Genomic DNA, 22552 nt, shown 5'->3' with positions numbered 1-22552 from the left:
CGAAAAAAAACTGCCGTCTCATAAATTTCGGTGAATCAGGGTCAATGTTTTCTATAAAACAGCAGATTTTTTTTCGCGTATTTGGAGTTGGCCACATTATAAAAGTTGTTCAGTATGACCTACATACCCCTCAGTTTGGTCAGAGATAACCAATAAATCACCCTGTATAGGTACCTATAGAAGACGCCGTTAAACAGTGTAAAATATAAAACACATAGATAATGTAAAATGTCTTTATTGATTGATTTCAAGATTGACAGGTCTATTTGATCCGTTAGTGAGCAATATTCGTGACAACCAGCACAAGTCTTCAATTTTGTCATTACTTATCGAAATAAATTTAGTTCTACCTGTGTCCCAGCTAAATTTTAAAAGTAATATAAACTATAGTATGAATCTTATCAAATGATTTTTTCGTCTAAGACCCTAAACTGTTAAACAAAAGAAACAATGGCTTTTGTTTAATAGATTAGGGTCTTAGGCGTAAAAATCATTTGAGAAAATTCATACTATACTAGGGTAAACTGCCCAATAGTTAGCCCTTTAACCTATTGAATGCCGACTGTCAAACTCAAGAACGTCATGCACACGCCAATAGGTATCTGGCATAAGCTAGCAAATACAGGAAACTAAGGTTACTTTGACAAAGTATGCCATAAAACTTACAGTTCTTGGCGCCACGGGCACGGCTACTTACGTCGCTTTTAACCTTTTCGACGCCGTGTCAAACACAAAAGCTGTCATCCAGACGCCATGTCACCGAAGTGTCAAAACTGAAATTGAACTTTATGCATATGCATGTAGGTCTATGTTGCTCTGTGGTCTATGACCGATTAATCAGTCTTTGGCGTTGAACCTACGGTACGTATATATCGGTCATTGGCGTCCAAAAGGTTAAGGGTTCTTGGCGTTCATATGATTAAAGACATTGGCCTTTATTTTTATAGGAAAGTCACCAACTCACCACTTATATTGAGGTTGAAGGGCGAATCATTGGAGGAGTTGAAATAAGCATAGTTAACCCTAATTAGGTACAATGTGAACCTACAGTCGACCACATAATTCGACTAACTATTAAACTCAAAGTTCATGGGATAATATTATAATAATAAATGTACATAAATAAAAACTCCTTCCTTTTCAAATTAACTAACTTACTTTTAGACGCAGCTACTAGGTAGGTAGGTAATATGAAAAGAAAATAGTATAAAAATGAATTTTTGTTTTTTATTGAATGTGTAGAGGGAGCTCTGAGGTCGCCTGTACGTGAAAATATATTTCTAAAATAAATATTGCATTTCCGTGCTCTACTTCTAAAAAACTGCACAAGTTAAATATGGTGGTATTTTACTAAAACAAGAATCAGTGATATACCCACAGTAGCCAAGTATATTTTCTAGTAGAATAATAATATTTCACTAGAAAATACACTTGGTTACTAACACTGTTAAACATATTCCCTAACCTGAGTTTTATAATCTTAATGATTGTTATTCATTAGTATGACCAAAAAAACCTTCGCCTTTTTAGGTGTCACTTAAGCTCTGACATGAATATAATTTGAAGTTTTAGGTTCAAGTACCTATAGTTTTTATAGTATTTTACTCAACTGTTTACTTTAATGTACGGTATTATGAATTTATTCAAAAACCTATGTTTTTTCACACAATGATGAAAGATTTCCTCAAAAAATTTAGTTTTTTTTTGTACGTATTGGCACGTACTTAAATAGACAGAAAGAATGTATAAGTATTCTTTACTATAATATATAAATTTCAATAAATATAGGCGTGTAAATATTAGCAGCTACTATAACTAAATCTATTGAATAATAGGACGATGATGTAAACTGTAAAGACATTTAGCAAAGTTCACTACGATTGGTACATTCAAGGCGAAATACTTCGGAATTAGAAATTTGTAAGACAGGAAAGAAATATTGATACCATATCCCAATAAAATATTTTATCTGTGACTGTAATTTCTATAGAAAATCATCCACTACTCGGTAAAACGAATAAATAACAGTATAAAATGAATCCTAATAAAAATAAAAGAAAAAACAATAATAATTAATCGTTACTACATTAAATATGCCCACATATTATACACTGATTCAAATATTGTAGGTAAAAAAAAACCTTAAAAAATATATATAATTAAAAACAATCTTAAACATATCATCTAACAATAAAATATGCACTAATATGTTAACAAGTAGGTAGACTAACTTAACAGAATTTTAATATTTGTAAAAGAATATGATGTTTTATTCGGAAGTATTTCTAGTATCTACTATACATATTAGTACATTTATTACAGTAGGACATTGAGATAATGAAAATTTAGAACTTTTGATCGATATATAATGTGAAAATTTAATTCTAGGTATCTTGAGTCTAGGTATCTCTAGACTTCTTTAAGTCTTAGAAGTTCTTCAAAGTATGGTTAATAGAATGTCCGCATATTAAAGCATGTGTGGGTGTCCTAGGTTTGATATGACTCTAAATTGTCATACTAAAGGTAAGATAAATTTAGTAAGAAATGATTCATAATATTTCTACATAAAGATATTGTCGATACTAAAAAAACATGAGGATGGATCGAATATTGGACTTCTTACATCGATTTCTAAAACCAACTTTACAACGTATATAATAAAGCTCAAAATTGATCAGAATCACATTCATTGATTATTCCAAACACCGATGTAGGTACAACATGTTCCAATAAATGTTAAGACATTTACTTATAGAATATCCAAAATTCGGATTATAGTCACATTTTTATATGTTTTTATTAATACTATATCCAAAATTCGGATCATAACATTAGTAAGTAACAATATACCCCATAGGACATTGATGTACAACATATACTGAATAACACCAATAGTTTTAATATATAGAAATATTATAATGATGATGAGTATATTATTATATTTTATTGATGTTATTTTGGTATACAACAATTCCATTACTTCCTTTTGACCACCACAACTATTTCATATCACACGCAACAGTAAACTTTATTGGAATTTATTAAGGTTGATTTTACGCTGTAACTTTGTCGGCTATCTATAGCCGACAGTGGCGGTCAGTGTTGAAATTTGCTATAATGATACAACAATAGGTACCTGTACAAGTCCCCTGCTGGGCTAAGATGGACGGCTGTCTATCATTTGTCACCATGCCTCTCACGCTCTAAGAAGTACGTAAGTGCGAAAGTGACGCATTATATGACAGGTGACAAAAACGCGACCATGATACCGGTGCTGGATTCCGCTTTATATTCTTAGGCCAATTGTAATTTAAAAACGTGATACATAACAACTGCTGTTTACTTGTGGCATCACTGTTAAAAGGTATAGGAAACAATTAAATAGGTATCTTAAACCCTCATAATTTAAAATAAAATATATTTTTTTACATTAATTGTGACGAAATTAATTAGATTTGATCATAATTTTTAAAATACGTATGGCATTCAAGATATTTTTAGAAAAGGAACGGCAGTGCAATTAAGGCGCCACCAGTAACATAACATTTCTTAAGTTTGGCCCAAACTTGAGCACCAAGGGTTCAATATTATCAAACCATCAATTTGGCAATATTGTCCCGTACAAACGCGTGTATTGCCTACATTTTTTCAACGTTTCAATTATTTCACTAAGCATTTTTCACATCCATTGTGAGTTTGTGACAAAAAAAAACTTGTATAACTGTAAATCTTTAGAAAAATCGGGACAATTTCATGTGATTTCACATGAAACATCTCTGAAATAGCCAATAAATCCTAAGAAGCTTATAGAACACTGAAGGTTGTCGTATATATTTTGAGACTGGGATTCACTTACACACTCTTCTGGCTCTTTCTACAGAATGATTCCCTTTTCCCCGTAAAATTATTGGATTTTTAAAAAAGATATGTTGAAGGAAATCACCCTGAAGACAGAAACAGAACACATGAACCGCAAATACCGCAATTCAAGCTTAAACTTCCTTAGCTAAATTTTCTGTTTAACATTCAGTATTTTTATAAGCTTTTTGGTACAGTCAGATCTTCAAGATGTTTAAATACGGAGTCTACAACTTTTAGAAATGTTTTACAATTTTTAACCGACCTAAAAAAAATAAGGATCAATTTGACCGTTTTTTTTATAACAACATGACATTAGCATAAGCACTGTAGGTGCAATTGTCTTTTCATTAATGTTTACAGTTTTTCTAGACAGGAATAATCACACTTTCAAGTTGCAATTAGCTCCATGCATGAATTTATTTTTATTTTTGGATTCATAATTTATATCGTTAGAACACCGGAAATGATAAAAATACTTTTGTAAACCTTAACATTATTTTATTAAAAAATATTTAAAATGTTGAAAATTTTTGAGCGGTTGAAACGCTCATAATTTTTGGCGCGAATTCGACAGAGCGTGATGACGTCACACGTTGGGCGGCCCAACTGACGTTTGCTACTAATGACACTAATCTGTCGAACGCGTGACGTCACGTGGCGTTTCGAGCGTTTCGCTCACTAGCTTTTCGCGGGCAAATTTTTGTACTTTTTATTTATAATTTTAAGTAATTAAATGGTAATTTAAAAACGGAAATGCATTTGTAACATGATATAACGGTAACAAACATCCGAATAAAACATATTTCGTTCAAATATAAACTTCATGCATGAGGCTAATTGTCAAATGGAACAATTTGTTGAAAAAAAATCACCATTTTCTCTCGCAGTGTTGCCTGCTTAACTAGCGGGTGAGTAGCGGAACAGCTCTGGCCAAATCACGCCCTAACCTGAAATAATTAGGGAGTTAATAGTGCGACACAAAATTGTAGAAATAAAATAAAATGGAGCTAAAAAATTCCATACTAAATTGTTGCCATGTTTAAGCATTTTACGTCAAAAATGTGACAGTTACGTAGGAAGTGGCGCCCTCATATACTTTTTACTATTTTATGTGGCACTATGTGTTGTAACAAGATTTCTACGATTATGTCGTGAATTAAATTACAAAAGGCCAAGAAGAATTAATCTTTCTATGACAGATTGACAGCATCTTTAATTCTTTACAATTTGATACAAAAAAACAGTCTGGTGATTTGTGCATGATTATTAGAGTTACCCCATAGATCAATACCGTAACTAAGAATGGACGAGACGAGACCATGATAAATCCTAAGAGCTGCTTGATAGGAAACTGATTGACTTAATTTTCTCAAGGCGATGAACAAACAATTCATGTTTTCTTTCCAATTTTCGATCGAGCCACGTAAGATCTTATGGTTAACTAAGGTGTGCACTTTTCATATTTGTACATACTTTCCAAGTATATTAACTAAACGTAATTCAGATAAATATTTACAATTTTTAAATTTGAATACGATAAGGATTGATTAGGCGGTACCGGGTACAGGCGGTATTTAAGAATGTTCGGTGCAGGTTACTGTTAGTTCAGCAGTCGTTAAGCTATTTGTTTAATATAGTTTAGGGACTATCTCATTTCAGACATAGAAAGAGAGCATCATACCGTCTTTGTCTTACGCTATTACTAGTACCCAAAAGAAAGGGACGAGTATAATTTTCCTGGTTTTTACTGACTGACAAGTTGTGTTTGCCAGACTATACTTACCATGATTTTCCTCTTGTGTTGCCAGCTTAACTGGCAGTGGAGGCGTAGCGGGACAACTCTGGCAACACCATGCCGACGGCCTGGAAGAATTGAGCAATCTATGTGAGCGTGTTTACAACGCCGTCCGGTGATCGAATGATTGTTAATGTGTGAACTCTGTGGACGCTCACTAATATGGCAAAACTTCTTCTTTGAACTTCGAATTACAAACTTACAATGAACGATTGTGCGACAGATGGCTATTGCGATAACCTGTTGGTCGACAGAATGGTTTTGCAATGAACTTAACGCTTTTAGAATGCGGGAACGGGAACGTGTTAGTATACCTATAATGGGATGTTATGACATGAATACAGGTTGTAAACAAACGTGATCCCAACTGAAATATGGTCTCATTGGGAGATCGGCGCTGGATGTCGCAGTTCTCGCTGAGATTACGAATAAATTACTTTTATTCTATTCTAAATAAACAGTCGCGCTTCAGAACCGCAAACAGTGTAACGTACGGCATGCTTCATAAGCGCACGCACTTCCAAAACTGAAACCGCAAGAAATTAATCGCAGTGCGTGCTAAGCCTTAAATAGGGTAGTTGACACATGTTGAATTTTATAACTAAATCTAGTTAAATAGATAGAAAATGAGTAAATAAAAAATATATAGGAATGATAAAAATACACAAGACCTCAAAATTTCGAAAAAAACTTTTTTAACTTTCAAATAGGAAAAAAATTACGGTACCATTCGATTCCTCACATTTTATTTAAAAAAATATTGTACATCAACAATATACATAAACGCAACATTTCACCGACAAAATCGCAACTTCCTTGTTTTTCATACATCGAAACGGCTTCTAAGCAAAGTTACACAGTGACGTCACGATGTGTTGCCATTTTGCTAGAGCGTTTCGTCAGTAAAGTGCGGGTGCCAGACTTTGACCGTCATTTGTGACTTTTGTATTGCTTTAAGATTTTCCATTCATTGGTCCCATACAGACATTTGATCCTCAAAACAAACCTGATCGACTGATACCATTAAAAAAAATATCAACTACCCAATTGATACGAGATGTATAAGTGGGTACCGCCAGATGTTTTATAAGCTTCATCTTATAGTTAAGTGATTACGATTGACGTATAACGTAAAATAAATAAATAACGATAAGACACACGTCCCACGTCGCACCCGTGTGAGGATAAAGAACTAATGCCTCATTGCAACGCCTCATTGAGGTATCTCACCTCATTGTCGGCGCGCTCCTCGTCGCTCTGGTACTGCACGTCCAGCTCAGAGCTGTTCACGCTGTTCTCCCAGTCTTCGGAGGAGTCTACCGAGGATGCGTCCAGGTCGATTTCGGCTGGAAAAAAATTCGCTCAATATGGGGAAGTCAGAATAATACTACCTACACGTTTTTAAGGATTACATTGGCATTGATGGCCAGCGTGGCTTAATTGGTTGAATTAGTTTACCCAATATCCCACTAGATGGCGTTATTACGACTGGCGAAAATCCTATATCGCGCGAATGTTTGTTCATAGTAGACACCATGTTAAAGTTTTTTCTGCAAAAAAAATTGGGTAACGAGAAATAACTCTGATCTGTAAAAAAAAGGCCTGACGCTATCTCGCTCAGCGAGCATGTGTCTCTGTCACTCACCCATGAAGGCGTGGTTCTCGAGCCGCCGGGGGCCGGGCACGGCGGGCAGGCGCAGCGCGGTGGCGTTGACGGCCAGCGCGGCCGCGTGGCGCCCCGACCCTGATGCTGACGCTATCTCGCTCAGCGAGCATGTGTCTCTGTCACTCACCCATGAAGGCGTGGTTCTCGAGCCGCCGGGGGCCGGGCACGGCGGGCAGGCGCAGCGCGGTGGCGTTGACGGCCAGCGCGGCCGCGTGGCGCCCCGACCCTGATGCTGACGCTATCTCGCTCAGCGAGCATGTGTCTCTGTCACTCACCCATGAAGGCGTGGTTCTCGAGCCGCCGGGGGCCGGGCACGGCGGGCAGGCGCAGCGCGGTGGCGTTGACGGCCAGCGCGGCCGCGTGGCGCCCCGACCCTGATGCTGACGCTATCTCGCTCAGCGAGCATGTGTCTCTGTCACTCACCCATGAAGGCGTGGTTCTCGAGCCGCCGGGGGCCGGGCACGGCGGGCAGGCGCAGCGCGGTGGCGTTGACGGCCAGCGCGGCCGCGTGGCGCCCCGACCCTGATGCTGACGCTATCTCGCTCAGCGAGCATGTGTCTCTGTCACTCACCCATGAAGGCGTGGTTCTCGAGCCGCCGGGGGCCGGGCACGGCGGGCAGGCGCAGCGCGGTGGCGTTGACGGCCAGCGCGGCCGCGTGGCGCCCCGACCCTGATGCTGACGCTATCTCGCTCAGCGAGCATGTGTCTCTGTCACTCACCCATGAAGGCGTGGTTCTCGAGCCGCCAGGGGCCGGGCACGGCGGGCAGGCGCAGCGCGGTGGCGTTGACGGCCAGCGCGGCCGCGTGGCGCCCCGACCCTGATGCTGACGCTATCTCGCTCAGCGAGCATGTGTCTCTGTCACTCACCCATGAAGGCGTGGTTCTCGAGCCGCCGGGGGCCGGGCACGGCGGGCAGGCGCAGCGCGGTGGCGTTGACGGCCAGCGCGGCCGCGTGGCGCCCCGACCCTGATGCTGACGCTATCTCGCTCAGCGAGCATGTGTCTCTGTCACTCACCCATGAAGGCGTGGTTCTCGAGCCGCCGGGGGCCGGGCACGGCGGGCAGGCGCAGCGCGGTGGCGTTGACGGCCAGCGCGGCCGCGTGGCGCCCCGACCCTGATGCTGACGCTATCTCGCTCAGCGAGCATGTGTCTCTGTCACTCACCCATGAAGGCGTGGTTCTCGAGCCGCCGGGGGCCGGGCACGGCGGGCAGGCGCAGCGCGGTGGCGTTGACGGCCAGCGCGGCCGCGTGGCGCCCCGACCCTGATGCTGACGCTATCTCGCTCAGCGAGCATGTGTCTCTGTCACTCACCCATGAAGGCGTGGTTCTCGAGCCGCCGGGGGCCGGGCACGGCGGGCAGGCGCAGCGCGGTGGCGTTGACGGCCAGCGCGGCCGCGTGGCGCCCCGACCCTGTGCTGACGCTATCTCGCTCAGCGAGCATGTGTCTCTGTCACTCACCCATGAAGGCGTGGTTCTCGAGCCGCCGGGGGCCGGGCACGGCGGGCAGGCGCAGCGCGGTGGCGTTGACGGCCAGCGCGGCCGCGTGGCGCCCCGACCCTGATGCTGACGCTATCTCGCTCAGCGAGCATGTGTCTCTGTCACTCACCCATGAAGGCGTGGTTCTCGAGCCGCCGGGGGCCGGGCACGGCGGGCAGGCGCAGCGCGGTGGCGTTGACGGCCAGCGCGGCCGCGTGGCGCCCCGACCCTGATGCTGACGCTATCTCGCTCAGCGAGCATGTGTCTCTGTCACTCACCCATGAAGGCGTGGTTCTCGAGCCGCCGGGGGCCGGGCACGGCGGGCAGGCGCAGCGCGGTGGCGTTGACGGCCAGCGCGGCCGCGTGGCGCCCCGACCCTGATGCTGACGCTATCTCGCTCAGCGAGCATGTGTCTCTGTCACTCACCCATGAAGGCGTGGTTCTCGAGCCGCCGGGGGCCGGGCACGGCGGGCAGGCGCAGCGCGGTGGCGTTGACGGCCAGCGCGGCCGCGTGGCGCCCCGACCCTGATGCTGACGCTATCTCGCTCAGCGAGCATGTGTCTCTGTCACTCACCCATGAAGGCGTGGTTCTCGAGCCGCCAGGGGCCGGGCACGGCGGGCAGGCGCAGCGCGGTGGCGTTGACGGCCAGCGCGGCCGCGTGGCGCCCCGACCCTGATGCTGACGCTATCTCGCTCAGCGAGCATGTGTCTCTGTCACTCACCCATGAAGGCGTGGTTCTCGAGCCGCCGGGGGCCGGGCACGGCGGGCAGGCGCAGCGCGGTGGCGTTGACGGCCAGCGCGGCCGCGTGGCGCCCCGACCCTGATGCTGACGCTATCTCGCTCAGCGAGCATGTGTCTCTGTCACTCACCCATGAAGGCGTGGTTCTCGAGCCGCCAGGGGCCGGGCACGGCGGGCAGGCGCAGCGCGGTGGCGTTGACGGCCAGCGCGGCCGCGTGGCGCCCCGACCCTGATGCTGACGCTATCTCGCTCAGCGAGCATGTGTCTCTGTCACTCACCCATGAAGGCGTGGTTCTCGAGCCGCCGGGGGCCGGGCACGGCGGGCAGGCGCAGCGCGGTGGCGTTGACGGCCAGCGCGGCCGCGTGGCGCCCCGACCCTGATGCTGACGCTATCTCGCTCAGCGAGCATGTGTCTCTGTCACTCACCCATGAAGGCGTGGTTCTCGAGCCGCCGGGGGCCGGGCACGGCGGGCAGGCGCAGCGCGGTGGCGTTGACGGCCAGCGCGGCCGCGTGGCGCCCCGACCCTGATGCTGACGCTATCTCGCTCAGCGAGCATGTGTCTCTGTCACTCACCCATGAAGGCGTGGTTCTCGAGCCGCCGGGGGCCGGGCACGGCGGGCAGGCGCAGCGCGGTGGCGTTGACGGCCAGCGCGGCCGCGTGGCGCCCCGACCCTGATGCTGACGCTATCTCGCTCAGCGAGCATGTGTCTCTGTCACTCACCCATGAAGGCGTGGTTCTCGAGCCGCCGGGGGCCGGGCACGGCGGGCAGGCGCAGCGCGGTGGCGTTGACGGCCAGCGCGGCCGCGTGGCGCCCCGACCCTGTGCTGACGCTATCTCGCTCAGCGAGCATGTGTCTCTGTCACTCACCCATGAAGGCGTGGTTCTCGAGCCGCCGGGGGCCGGGCACGGCGGGCAGGCGCAGCGCGGTGGCGTTGACGGCCAGCGCGGCCGCGTGGCGCCCCGACCCTGATGCTGACGCTATCTCGCTCAGCGAGCATGTGTCTCTGTCACTCACCCATGAAGGCGTGGTTCTCGAGCCGCCGGGGGCCGGGCACGGCGGGCAGGCGCAGCGCGGTGGCGTTGACGGCCAGCGCGGCCGCGTGGCGCCCCGACCCTGTGCTGACGCTATCTCGCTCAGCGAGCATGTGTCTCTGTCACTCACCCATGAAGGCGTGGTTCTCGAGCCGCCGGGGGCCAGGCACGGCGGGCAGGCGCAGCGCGGTGGCGTTGACGGCCAGCGCGGCCGCGTGGCGCCCCGACCCTGATGCTGACGCTATCTCGCTCAGCGAGCATGTGTCTCTGTCACTCACCCATGAAGGCGTGGTTCTCGAGCCGCCGGGGGCCGGGCACGGCGGGCAGGCGCAGCGCGGTGGCGTTGACGGCCAGCGCGGCCGCGTGGCGCCCCGACCCTGATGCTGACGCTATCTCGCTCAGCGAGCTGGGCACTGACACGTCCGCGTAGCGGATGAGCATGTGTTTCTGAAAACAATATCACATTAGAAGTGGAAATATTGGTAAAACCCACAGTGGCGCGACAGTATCTCGCTCGTGAGATAGACTGCCCATCCCTCATTCATTAATACACTTAGAAAAAGGCGTCTATCTCACGGACGACATACGTCGGCTATCGTGTGTGTATCATCGTATAACTTGTTGGATTGCATGAAGATTGGACTGATAGCGGCGCGCAGCCGCTCAGGGTAAATCAATATATTATTGAAGAAATTATTTGATACCTTTCTACTGTTCATCTGAGAAAAACAGCCCAATCATGGATCTCAGAGCCAGGTACAATTCTGGGTAGACTGGGTGTTTAAAAAAATTAAAACTTACTGGATGGTCAAGCTCACAGATGGGGTTGTCCCTCATATCTATCATTTCTAACACTTGGAGGGAATTTATGTCGAAGTCCTCTGGTAAGCTGGATATCTAGAATATTATAATGAAGATTAGATGACAGAATTAATGATAGCTCATGATCAAACAATCTTAAATGGGTTACTCTTATAAATTTAGTTATTTTATTGTTCTTTGCTTTTACATAAACTTCTTTTAGCGTTTCCCACTGAACTGGTAGTAGATTAGAAAATCTTGGAGGGTAATCTGACTGATTTGTACTAAAATGAGTTTTTTTTTTACAGGACCTTTTTATACTGTTGTACACATCGGCCCTATTAAGTCCGCATCTTATAGTTTCAGAACTTACAACCACAGAATCCATAAGCTTAAATGAATAAAGTGAAAGTTTGATTTGGCAGATTTGGCAGCCAATGGAACTGTAATTTTAGTATCTAGAAAATAATAACAAAGCTTAGGCTAATTTTTAACTATTCTTATCCACATTAGTGGTCTCAATTAGTTATCTCTTTCATCCAACTTTCTTTATTTTGAACTAAGCGTACCTGGTTATTATTAAGCTGTAGAAACAAGAGATCACCGCACTGCAGCACTGACATCGGGAACTCCCTCAGGTTGTTGTGCCTCAAATTACAGTGAACTAACGCTTCTAGGCCTCCGAGGGTGTTCGGTAGGGCTTCTATCTCATTGTGCTCTAGGGTCAGCCATCTGGAAAGTAGTTATTTGAAATATTGGTGCAGAATCGGTGGTATAGTAAAAACAGCTTAAAGACACTTTTTGTGAATGAATCTATGTATGTCATCATTTAGTTAGAAAAAAATTTTATAGAAGGATTCAAAGCAACCAAAAATATGATAATAGTATTTTATAAAATACTAATACTGTTTTGATAGGAATGTAGATAGGAAAGAGTCGGACTAGTACAACCTGTATAGTACAAATAGCAGAATAAGCAACCAATAAACTTTAAACTTTGGGAATGTATATATATATATATATATTTAAGCCCTTGACTGTACATACCACTGTTTTTAAATGTTACCTCAAATTTCGTTTTTTAATTTAATTTAATTTCTAAAAATATGTTTGTCCTTAACCACATACACAAAACAATGTTAATGTATGTTGTGTGTGTTTTATTATGTATGTGTTAGTGCATATTTGTGTTGTTTTCAAGCAAAATGTACCACAATATATATATTTAATTTTATTGTGTGTCGATAGATGGCAGTAAAATTACTTTATAAAGATAATAGCAAATTTCGTTCTTATGATAAGCGGCAATGTGGTACCTTTTGCTTGAAAACGTCACATTTAAAGATTTGTTAAGTGAGTAATTGTAATAAACACAATAAAATCCTTGCCAACTAGTTTCCGACAGAAGTTCAATGTCAAGTTCACTTCACGTTAAAAATAATTCTCACCTCAGCTTTGACAGTTTGGTCATTTCCTCTGGTATAGTTTTGAGCTGATTTCCTCGCGCCCCGAAGGTATCCAACTTACTGAGGTTCCCAATCTCTTTTGGTATCTCCCGGAGCCCTATCCTGTTGCACCAGAACGCCTCTAGGTTCTCTAGTTCACCAATCTCGGGTATCAACACTTGTAAAGGATTGTAACTCAAGTTCAAATTCACGAGGTTTTTCAAGCTCCCTATCTCCGGTGGCAATGAACTTATGTTGTTATAATCAAGGGTCAGCGTTGTTAAATTTAATAACTGTGTTAATTCTACTGATATTGTTGTTATTTTGTTTCTATGTAGGTAAAGATGCTCGACTTCGTAACAGGTATACAAAAGGCTGGGAATTTCTGTGATATCGAACGCATTGAGGCTCAGTCTTGACTTTTTTTTCACTACTGCTGATTCTATTATGGCCAATATGTGATTATCACGAATAAATTTTAATATTGAACTCATTTTAGAGTTATTTTGGGTACATTTCAAGAAACTATTGCGTTTGAATTTGTTGTGTAAATGACAGGTGCATTGGAGTTGACAGTTGCACAATTTGACGTTTTTAAGAAGTATTTTGCTTATGCTCAATAATCTTTACGAAAATGGAAATTATAGTTGGTCAAACCAATTTGTCAGTCAGTAACAACCAGGAAAATTATACTCATCCCTTTCTTTTGGGTGCCAGTACTAGTGTAAGACAAAGATAGTATGATTCTCTCTATCTATGTTTGAAATGAGACAGTCCTTTGACAAACTTATACATGGTATTTATAGGAAATTGTCGTTAGAGAAATTATTCATCAAATAAATAATACGGTTTCATAATTATTGCATTACCAATACCAATAGTTAAGATAACGACCAATCTAATAAATACCTTTGTCGTTATTTTCGATTTGAGTGGTTAAGAACACAAAAAAAAAACTTCATTAAGGGCCCTCCACACTCATGGGCGAATCACGGCGCGAAGTCGCGAACGCGAGTCTGGAGCCTAGTTAATAAGATAGAATATTCAAGAAGTTGTAACATAGGTACATAATAAAAGTACACGATAATGCTTACAAACTAATTGAAAGGCAAGGTGGCTCAGCTGATGTCTGTGCCAAAGAGGCTTCGGGGCACAGCAGCCCCAAAGGTTTTCAGCAACGGACGCTGTTATTCTGCCACCGCCGTAATTGTATCTAGCTAAGGACAGTATCAACATTTACACTATTACATATAGGACATGATAGCAAAACCGAACAATGTGCAGTGGATAAAAAAAGTGCTAAATTTAAATATCTATTGAGCAGGTCACTCAACCAAAAGTGTACGTTACTTCCTTTTGGAGGTCCAGTAAATAAGCCTTGCAACGTAGTTTGAAAACCGCCAGGGACTTACAGTTAACTACTGGTGGCGGCATTGTTCCAGCATTTAGACGCAGCATAACGAAAACTGCCTCTAAATGACTGAAGTCAGAGTAGTGGAAGAGAGATACGCTCTTGTTGCTCACGCAAACCTTTCAACTATCGGTTAGGCTTCCATTCAAGTTTACGCGCGATATAGGTTGGAATACCAGATTGTTTAAGCGTAAATACCATTGCCGCAAGCTTTAATATTCTTCTGTGTGACATATTCAGTTTACCCGCTTTATTAAGGTAAGGGCTAATATGTGAGCGGCGAGGGATATTTTGACAGAAACGCATGCATGAGTTTTGCACACGTTGAATCGCTCGTTCTGTTCTTTTTCTTATACAAGGCCCATATACAACGTCTCCATAATCCATAGTTAGCTAATCAGCGAACTAGGCTCCACACTCGCGTTCGCGGATTCGCGCATGAGTGTGGAGGGCCCTATAGGTTTTTTAGAAAGTGTTGCTAGGTTATTGTTATAATTTCTACCAAAATTTTTAATAATAAAAGAATTGTTAGTATTAAATTACCACATTATATTAAAGTACATTTAAACAAGGATTTTGCCATACCCTTAAAATTAAAACCTAGATTGATTTAGATATAGTTTAGGTAAACTAAACAAAAGAGTGTTGCGTCAAATGTAACGTAAGCAATGTATTGATTTTTGTATTTTCGCGGAAAATGTCTGGCCTAATCAATTGTATTAAAAATAAACATAGGATAGTCGTAGAATTAAATTAGGACATGATTAGCTACAGTTAGACGCAATGAAATAATAGCAAGTGATCCTTTTTTATCCAAAGTGATTGTATTTAAAATATAAATAAAATGTCTCATATTTTTAAGTTAATATTTACAATAGCTCTTATAGAGCAATGTTTTGTTTATAATACAAACGGTAAGTATTTTTATAAAGTGTTCTTACTGAATATGAGTATCTAATATGTAATATAAATATATTGTTGTTGTTATTAATTAGCTCTACAGCAAAATAGGACGTTCCACCATGTACGTCGATCAAGTATGGACGATAGTTTTTTCAAGAACCAGAAACCGCCGTCTTACCGATCGTTCCAGCCAGTCTCAATTAAATATCGAAAATCATATCCAAGGGAAGATCGCACGGACTACGACATTACCTCTTACGACTCCGAATATGGCGGAGTAGTATCTAACTTTACGTCTTCCATTTACGACGACAATCCTCCGTTATATCCAAATCCTGAAATCTTATCCAGAAGCAATCAAGGTAAACGGTATTTTAAAATTGAATGCAACAGGTTCACTGAACATGTGAATTTAAAATCAACAGTTGTTTGTTTTTCTGTTGAACTTCTTTCAATTAACATATTTATAGGTTTGTGTCTTTTACACCAACAAATAGACATATTAATGATTACGTTATAGGCAAATCGGTGGACACCCGAGCAATGGACTCGGAGGTGGACTTACCAGATGACTCCCTGGCCGATGCGGATCTCAAGGAGCATAATATCATAGACAGTGTTACATACCTGTACGGCTTCAACAACTGCCATGGCGTAAGAAACGAATGGAGAATACTGGTAAGTTAATACTTTTGCAATAGGGAAACTTCCTGTCATGTGTTGTATATTGTATATTTATGTAAATATATTTTTTTACAAGTTTCTACTTAACTTGGCTTTTTAGTTAATGTGTTAGGGCCGTTAGGGGTAAGTCAAATCTTGGAAGCTAAATTAGAGCTACTTCTATATTATTCGCTAGGGCTTAATAAACAGTACTTACGAAACACATTTAAAGTTAAAGTTTGTAAACCAAACAATATTTTATTGTTTCAATAGATATTCGTCACTAGCGGTATCGCTGTTCTGATGTTAGCTGCCACTGTGATGTGGCTGCTATGGAGTGAATACGCAGCTGAATTTAGAAAGAGCAGCAAGCTGTACCCAATCAACATTAACCTGTGCTGCTGTCTAGCGGCGTGTACGCTTATCTATATACAAGCAGTCATGGTAAGTAACATTTGAATAAAATTATCTTAGACTTCCTCTATTTATCCCCCAGTTCATATTCCTTAATTACCCCACTCCACATTGCATCTTAATAGTTGGTATGTACAAAGTTGACGTTCTAGATCTCGTCAAAATTACTGTATACAATTATGCTATGTTTTGACGCCAAGTATACTGTACATATACTGTCACAGAGTAGCCAGAGTCTAACCAACAGTAATAATTTTTTTTATTTAAAAAAAAACAACAGTTAAGACGACAATAGAACACATGAGGCTCATCACCAAACTGCTTCAAATTTTCTTAAGTCCAAATAAGTCCCTTAGTCCAAATTAAAACAAGGCAATATTGGCGCAGTCAGTGGGACGTACTTGAATATCTACAAAAAGTGCAAAACTAGGAAATTCTTACATTTACATTGTATTTTCCCATAAAATATATTTACGTACTGAAGCAATCGTTTGGATGGGTTTTCAAGAAAGACCAGTATCAATCAAGGTATCCAAAAGGTAACTAGGCATCAGGCTGAGAGGTGACCGTTTCAGTGATGTCAGTGACGCTTATGCTTTATAATTATAAAAGGATTTTCATAATAGTCTTAAGTAATGTAAGCGTCCTGAATAAATTTATACTCCTCTTCATTCTTCATTTACCCAGGGTGTTTCATCGCCATCTCAATGTGAGCGCATCGCCCTCCTCCTCCACTACACGCACGTGTCTTGCGCGATGTGGATCGTGGCGCTTGCCGCTGCCGTGGCTGAGTACTGCGTCTGCGACACACTGCTGCCGCTTAAGTATATCTATTTGCTGGCGTATGGAGTCCCGGCGATTGTGGTTATGGTATGTTTTTATCGTATTTGTTCTATAATAACTGTAAGCGTATCGTTTGTCGGTCTGATATCTCTAGTAAAGCTATTAAAGACATAGAAAGAAACATTTATAAGTAACTAGTAGTTAGGACGGTCTGTTTTTTATAAGCGAATCAATTTACTTTATCTTACGTAGCTGTCATAATGTCCAAACAAGATAATGTTCTTTATAGATCATTTGAAAAATTACTTAATTTCAGTTCAACTACGCTCTATCGATGGAACACTACGAAATAAAGCACTATTGTTGGATGTCGATAGAAAAAGGGATGGTCATGGGATTCATGGTTCCAGCTATGATTCTAATCCTGATCAATACTGGCATTATTATAATTGGACTGCAAAGCGTCAATAGGAAGCAAGCCGAAATGCTGACAGCCAAGATTCAGGAATTAGTAGACCATCACCTAGCGAACTGGCCTAAGGACGAGCAAAGGAACAGTACCGGAAGTATCGATACTTTAGATAACATATACAGCCCTAGCAGTAGCCGGAAGAATACAGACACTTCGGATAAAGATTACAATATGAGTGAGGATGATTGCCAGTATAATGTTAATCTGGGGAATTCTAACGGAGAGTTAGATTTAGACGGTGAGAATCAGGTAAGGGTGATTACATTAATTTGTTGCTATACTTACCTTATTACAATGCTACGGCGAGTTTATTTAAGTGTTTTTACTTACTAGTAAATTAAAGATTAATAATCTCTAGAGCCCCGAAGTCATGGATAATAGGACATAATTTCGGGATAAAGATTTTCCTTCATGCAGACATAGTCTTAGCCTGTAGAAAAAAAGGCGATTTATTGCACACGCCTTAAGTAAAGTTAACATAAGGTGTTCTACAATAAATAATTGACGTCTCATTTCCAGCCTCCATACATAAAAGCCTTACAAGACAGAGGACTCCTAAACGTACTCTACAGCATGGACAACCTGTCTTTAAAATGGAGCTGGAATACAGAAGGGAACGAGCTCAAGTCTTACCTGAACTTGTGCTTAGTGTTGGAGCCATTCTTCGCTATCAACTGGGTGATGGGTGTTGTAGCCATTGAAAACGCTGGTCACTGGTCTACGCCGACTATTTATTTGATACTCGTTGTCGCTATGGTAACTAAAACATCATTCTCAAATCAAAGAGTAGTCTTTAACACATTCGCTTTAAGGCTGCTTGAAAAACACTGATTTTTCGCTTATATGTATGTGTGACAGAATCTTACCATCCTTTTCTGGCCTACACTAATAAACAGCTGCCAGACGCTCGGATAGGAATAGTATTACAAACTAACTAATGACGTTTATACCTACTTTTGTTCGGGCTAGCTCTCCATCTATACACTCCATATATAAACTAGCCCATATTGAATATCACTTTAAGACCTTGAATTTTTTCAGTATGTGTATCTCTCGGCCACATTATGCACGACTCTACCTATCGTTCGCAACAAAACGACGACACCGTGTTGCGAGGAAGTCGTCACTGAACAAACGTTGACTAGAACGAGGTAAAATCCATAGTATCTATACTTAGTTGGTCAAGCAAATCTTGTCAGTAGAAAAAGGCGGCAAATTTAAAAAATGTAGGCGCGAAGGGATATCGTCCCATAGAAAATTCCAATTTCGAGCCTGTTTCTACTGACAAGATTTGCTTGGCCAACTATAATAATAATATAAATTTAACTGTGTTTTTAAACGTAACCGAATGTTATAAAATTTTGCTCATACAAAAACTAATATTGTAAATCCCTCGGGGTAAATTACGAGCAAAGCCGCGTGCAGAGCTTGTCAATAATAATCATTATTACGGTTAGAGACACAAATTCATACCAAATTAGTAGTTAATTTTCTTTACTGGTAACATTTAAATATTAACAATTTTAGTTTTTATGTAATTTTTATGAATGCGACTGAAGGACTTGTATCCATGGTCATGAAATAAATATAAAAACAATTTTAGTAGGAGGCGCCAATTAAAAAAAAACTTTAACCTCAAACGCCTTGTTTGAGATTTTGTACATATTCTACAATCCATTCTGAACTTTTATTGTTTAACTGAAGGTTCCAAATAAAAAAAAAAAATCAAAGCAACTGTCTGGGTCGTAGGAGGAGCCAAAATATAACATTTAAAACCTTCGCGCTTTGAATAGCCAAATCAATTTATATTAATTATTTTATTTTCAGGACAACTGACAGCATCCCTTTACTGGACCCAGCGATACAACAGCCTGTGGTGACCCCGGCACCTGCAGATACTATAAGCACTATCAGCATATAAAGTTACGTTCAAGGGTTCAAATTGAGTACTGCAAAGTCGGTTCGAGCGATTTAAAATCGCAAAATTGCGAATACTTTTAACATTTAGTTAGTCAATTTATTGATAAAAAGGATTTGAAATCGCCTGAAGACCAAGTGCTTGCCACGAAGGTGGAAAACACGTTTTATCTCATAGATTTTTGGCTTAAAGGACTTGCATTCAAGCCATAAATGTAAAAAAAAACAGATTCTAAGAAAAATAAAGCTATCGTTATAGTTTAAGTGCAATATGAATTATATATACACAGTACAGTCACCTGCAATAATGTTACTCTTCGAAGGCCGCAAAAATATATGACACGCTTTTATGGCTCTGCAAATAAGATCGTGTCAGATATTCTTGCGGCTTTCGTTGTGTAACATAATATTGCATGTGACTGTACCAAAGTTTTCAGAACTTAAAGGCCGTAAATATGGGGAATATAAAATTAAGGAATTTTAAATCAGCTTTACATATTTTTATAGTATTTTTGGTGTAACCATATTAAAGATTTTATGTCCATATTTTATGTGATGGGTTGTGTATTATGGGATTGTTTTTTAAGTAAAAAAATTTTTATGTAAGTACATATGTTATTATAAATATTATAATTATATTTTAAATAGGTACTAACTCATCAAATTGAAGGTTTGAGGTAAAAAATTTAAGGACAAATAGCCTCTCATTTATATTTTAGATTATTGCGATTTACTTACTTCTCGCTTAAAGGCTCGGCCAAACACAAGGCGCGACCGCCGCCCATGCTAATAGGTTAGCGACGTCAAACAGACTGCGTCCCACCGGCATCGCGCCCCGCTTCTGTCGCGCCCCGTCGCGCGCGTCCACGCGGCGCGGACGCGGCGGCTCGCTGTGTCACATCAGTCGGGCGTGAATGAGAAACCTTCCGCGCGCGCATGCTGCTGTATCGGGCGCGAGTCACGCCCGCATCGCGCCGCGTGTTGAGAGCGCGAGGCCGGCGCGATCCGCGCGCGACCTGTTTGAACAGGCATCACGCGGCGCGAACGCGGCGCTGCTTCGTGCCTTGTGTTTGGCTGAGCCTTAATAGTTGTGACAAAATACGAGCCTATAGTTGCAACCGCTGTGTGCTGCTGTCGTCGTGCACGGTCCCAATATTGGTCCAATGTGTATTCGCATCTCACATTTTGCTTAATGAGAGTGAGATGCAATGTACATTGGACCAACACAACAGCAACATTGGACAACAGATGGAATATCACCCTTAGATAAATATCTAAAAAAGTAGATGTATATTTACCTACCTACTGCGACCCACTAACCCGCCATGGACCAGCGAAGCGGGTCGCATCTTTATATTTTATATACGAATTTCTGTCTAAACTGATATTAACATTTTAAAAATAAAAATGAACGTTTTAGCTTTAATTATAGGTACGACTGAACATGTTATGGCCGATTCAGATTTCAAATTTAAGTATTAAATAGACTAGGTATTTTAAAACAGGAATTTTATCTGAATATGGCAATAAAGCTGACAATATGTCCTTAATTTCAAACACAAGACAAAGACAAGTCAATAATATAGACTACTATTTCCATACAAATCTGTACTCGGTCGAAATAAGCTTTCATATCCAAGTAATATTTAAATCAACTGAGGCAGTTTTGTTCGTCATAGAAATAGCAGTAGGTATTGCTATTCACTTTTCTTTGTTTTCTATGTATACTAAAGTATTGATTTCCTAAATCTTTTTTAACTATGTCAGTAGTAATTTTTTGATATTGTCGCACAATAAAATAAAATTATATATGTACTAATAGTGTAGTCAAATTTTCTGCAAGAACACAATATTTTCATGAAAATGACAGTGTGTTAAAGGCATAAAGAAATATAAGTAAGTAATGAGCGCTAAAACTCCATACATCAGTTTTCTTACCAAAACGACTTATTTCGTAGTCAACATATTAAGTAGTGGATTTATCAGTACCGCTATTTGACACCAGGGGCCCGTTTATCAAAAGCTTATTGTAACACAAGTGGAAGTCCCTTTCTAACAAAAGCTGTCAAAAAGGGACTTCCACTTGTATTGCAAGCTACAAGCTTTTGATGTAAATGTAATGTAATTTTTGTTTAATGTTATCGTGTTAATGTTTGTGTTTTGTTTAATCTTTGTAATATGTATTATGTACTTATGAGTCACAGATACTCGAAATAAATGAATTTTAATTTAATTTAATTTTGATAAACGGGCCCCAGGGGCCGATTGCATAACTTGTAACTTAAGAGTTTTGAATGATTCACGGTTAGTTTCACTAGACTTATATTGACCGGGATATAGACCGTGAAATATCGGGAGCTCATAAACAATACAACAAGTAATCACGGTCTATAATACACGGTCGGTAATCACATTTACTGTATCCTCTCTGTGTTATGTACTTGTTTTGTGCAATAGTGTTTACTACTACTACTATATCCCGGTCAATATAAGTCTCTTGTAACTTATAAAAATAGCGAAGTCTCTTTCCAATTCCTTTGATTAGAAATAGACTTTCGCTAATATGTGCCATTTTCATCTAAAAGGGTACTTATTGTAGGTCGTCAATTAAGGCGCTATTTCCATATAGCTTCAATTTAAAATCAACCTTATCGACAAGCGACAATGTGGTACATTTTGGTTGAAAACGTCACATATTATTAGTTACAAGTTGTTATACATTCGGCCCCAGATGTCGCGACGAAAAATGTATTGCTAAAACAATTTACAACTAATATTACAAGCAGAAGGAGTTGAAAATAGAGTTCCAGTTATATTAGCTGAAAATTGAGCATTAGACTTTTCGTTCGTCGCGACATCTATTGTCAACTAGCAGTACTGATAAATTCGCTACCTGACGCTAGATGTCGACTACGACAATAAATCGCAAAGGTCTGACACTTTGATAGAGAAAAATTGTCTTATTGCGATTCCTATAAGAGGAAAGAGAAAATAGTGCCATGCTTTGTCCTTATCACCGACCGGGTGGCATCATAGGTAGGAGGCGATGGCGAAATACCTAAATTTATAAGAGTGAAAGAGAAAAAATCCTATGCTGCCCAAATTTTATATGGATATTCTTTCTCTTACCCCCGGTCGCTCGGTGGCGCGTCTATAACTACTTGTATTATA

The 22552-nt window shown here is 41.5% G+C and overlaps 3 protein-coding genes across 3 annotated transcripts in view; 1 reads left to right on the top strand and 2 right to left on the bottom strand.

Annotated features, from left to right (window-relative positions):
• The window catches only part of LOC134751783 (poly(A) polymerase type 3), a 223334-nt gene that overhangs the window by 47660 nt on the left and 153122 nt on the right, over window positions 1-22552 (bottom strand). The gene's annotated exons all lie outside the window — the stretch shown is intronic.
• On the bottom strand, window positions 220-13408 carry LOC134751803 (leucine-rich repeat protein SHOC-2). The gene is made up of 7 exons (XM_063687292.1): window positions 12822-13408; window positions 11943-12105; window positions 11374-11469; window positions 10851-11019; window positions 6887-7002; window positions 5645-5742; window positions 220-4808 (listed from the first exon to the last, which is right to left on the bottom strand). The coding sequence occupies exons 1-6, from the start codon at window positions 13310-13312 to the stop codon at window positions 5671-5673; spliced, it is 1107 nt and encodes a 368-aa protein (XP_063543362.1). The 5' UTR covers window positions 13313-13408; the 3' UTR covers window positions 220-4808; window positions 5645-5670.
• On the top strand, window positions 14859-19444 carry LOC134751757 (uncharacterized). Its single transcript, XM_063687223.1, has 9 exons — window positions 14859-15143; window positions 15225-15494; window positions 15653-15810; window positions 16069-16239; window positions 16897-17079; window positions 17309-17713; window positions 17984-18220; window positions 18506-18615; window positions 19292-19444. The coding sequence occupies exons 1-9, from the start codon at window positions 15074-15076 to the stop codon at window positions 19383-19385; spliced, it is 1698 nt and encodes a 565-aa protein (XP_063543293.1). The 5' UTR covers window positions 14859-15073; the 3' UTR covers window positions 19386-19444.

Source organism: Cydia strobilella, chromosome 23, assembly GCF_947568885.1.
Source record: "Cydia strobilella chromosome 23, ilCydStro3.1, whole genome shotgun sequence".
NCBI classification, from domain to species: domain Eukaryota; kingdom Metazoa; phylum Arthropoda; class Insecta; order Lepidoptera; family Tortricidae; genus Cydia; species Cydia strobilella.
The sequence above is the reverse complement of the archived record's forward strand: the minus strand, read 5'-3'. Positions and strand labels throughout refer to the sequence as shown.

What these genes read in the sequence shown, in the direction of transcription:
- LOC134751803 (XM_063687292.1), bottom strand. Translation starts at nt 13,312, where the DNA reads ATGAGTTCAATATTAAAATTTATTCGTGATAATCACATATTGGCCATA. An exon ending in TACAGCTTAATAATAACCAG is followed by an intron (nt 11,470 to 11,942) that starts GTACGCTTAGTT and finishes ATAATATTCTAG; the next exon opens with ATATCCAGCTTACCAGAGGA. An exon ending in CGAGAACCACGCCTTCATGG is followed by an intron (nt 7,003 to 10,850) that starts GTGAGTGACAGA and finishes ATTTTTTTCCAG; the next exon opens with CCGAAATCGACCTGGACGCA.
- LOC134751757 (XM_063687223.1), top strand. Translation starts at nt 15,074, where the DNA reads ATGTCTCATATTTTTAAGTTAATATTTACAATAGCTCTTATAGAGCAA. An exon ending in TTTTGTTTATAATACAAACG is followed by an intron (nt 15,144 to 15,224) that starts GTAAGTATTTTT and finishes GTTATTAATTAG; the next exon opens with CTCTACAGCAAAATAGGACG. An exon ending in CAAACGTTGACTAGAACGAG is followed by an intron (nt 18,616 to 19,291) that starts GTAAAATCCATA and finishes TTTTATTTTCAG; the next exon opens with GACAACTGACAGCATCCCTT.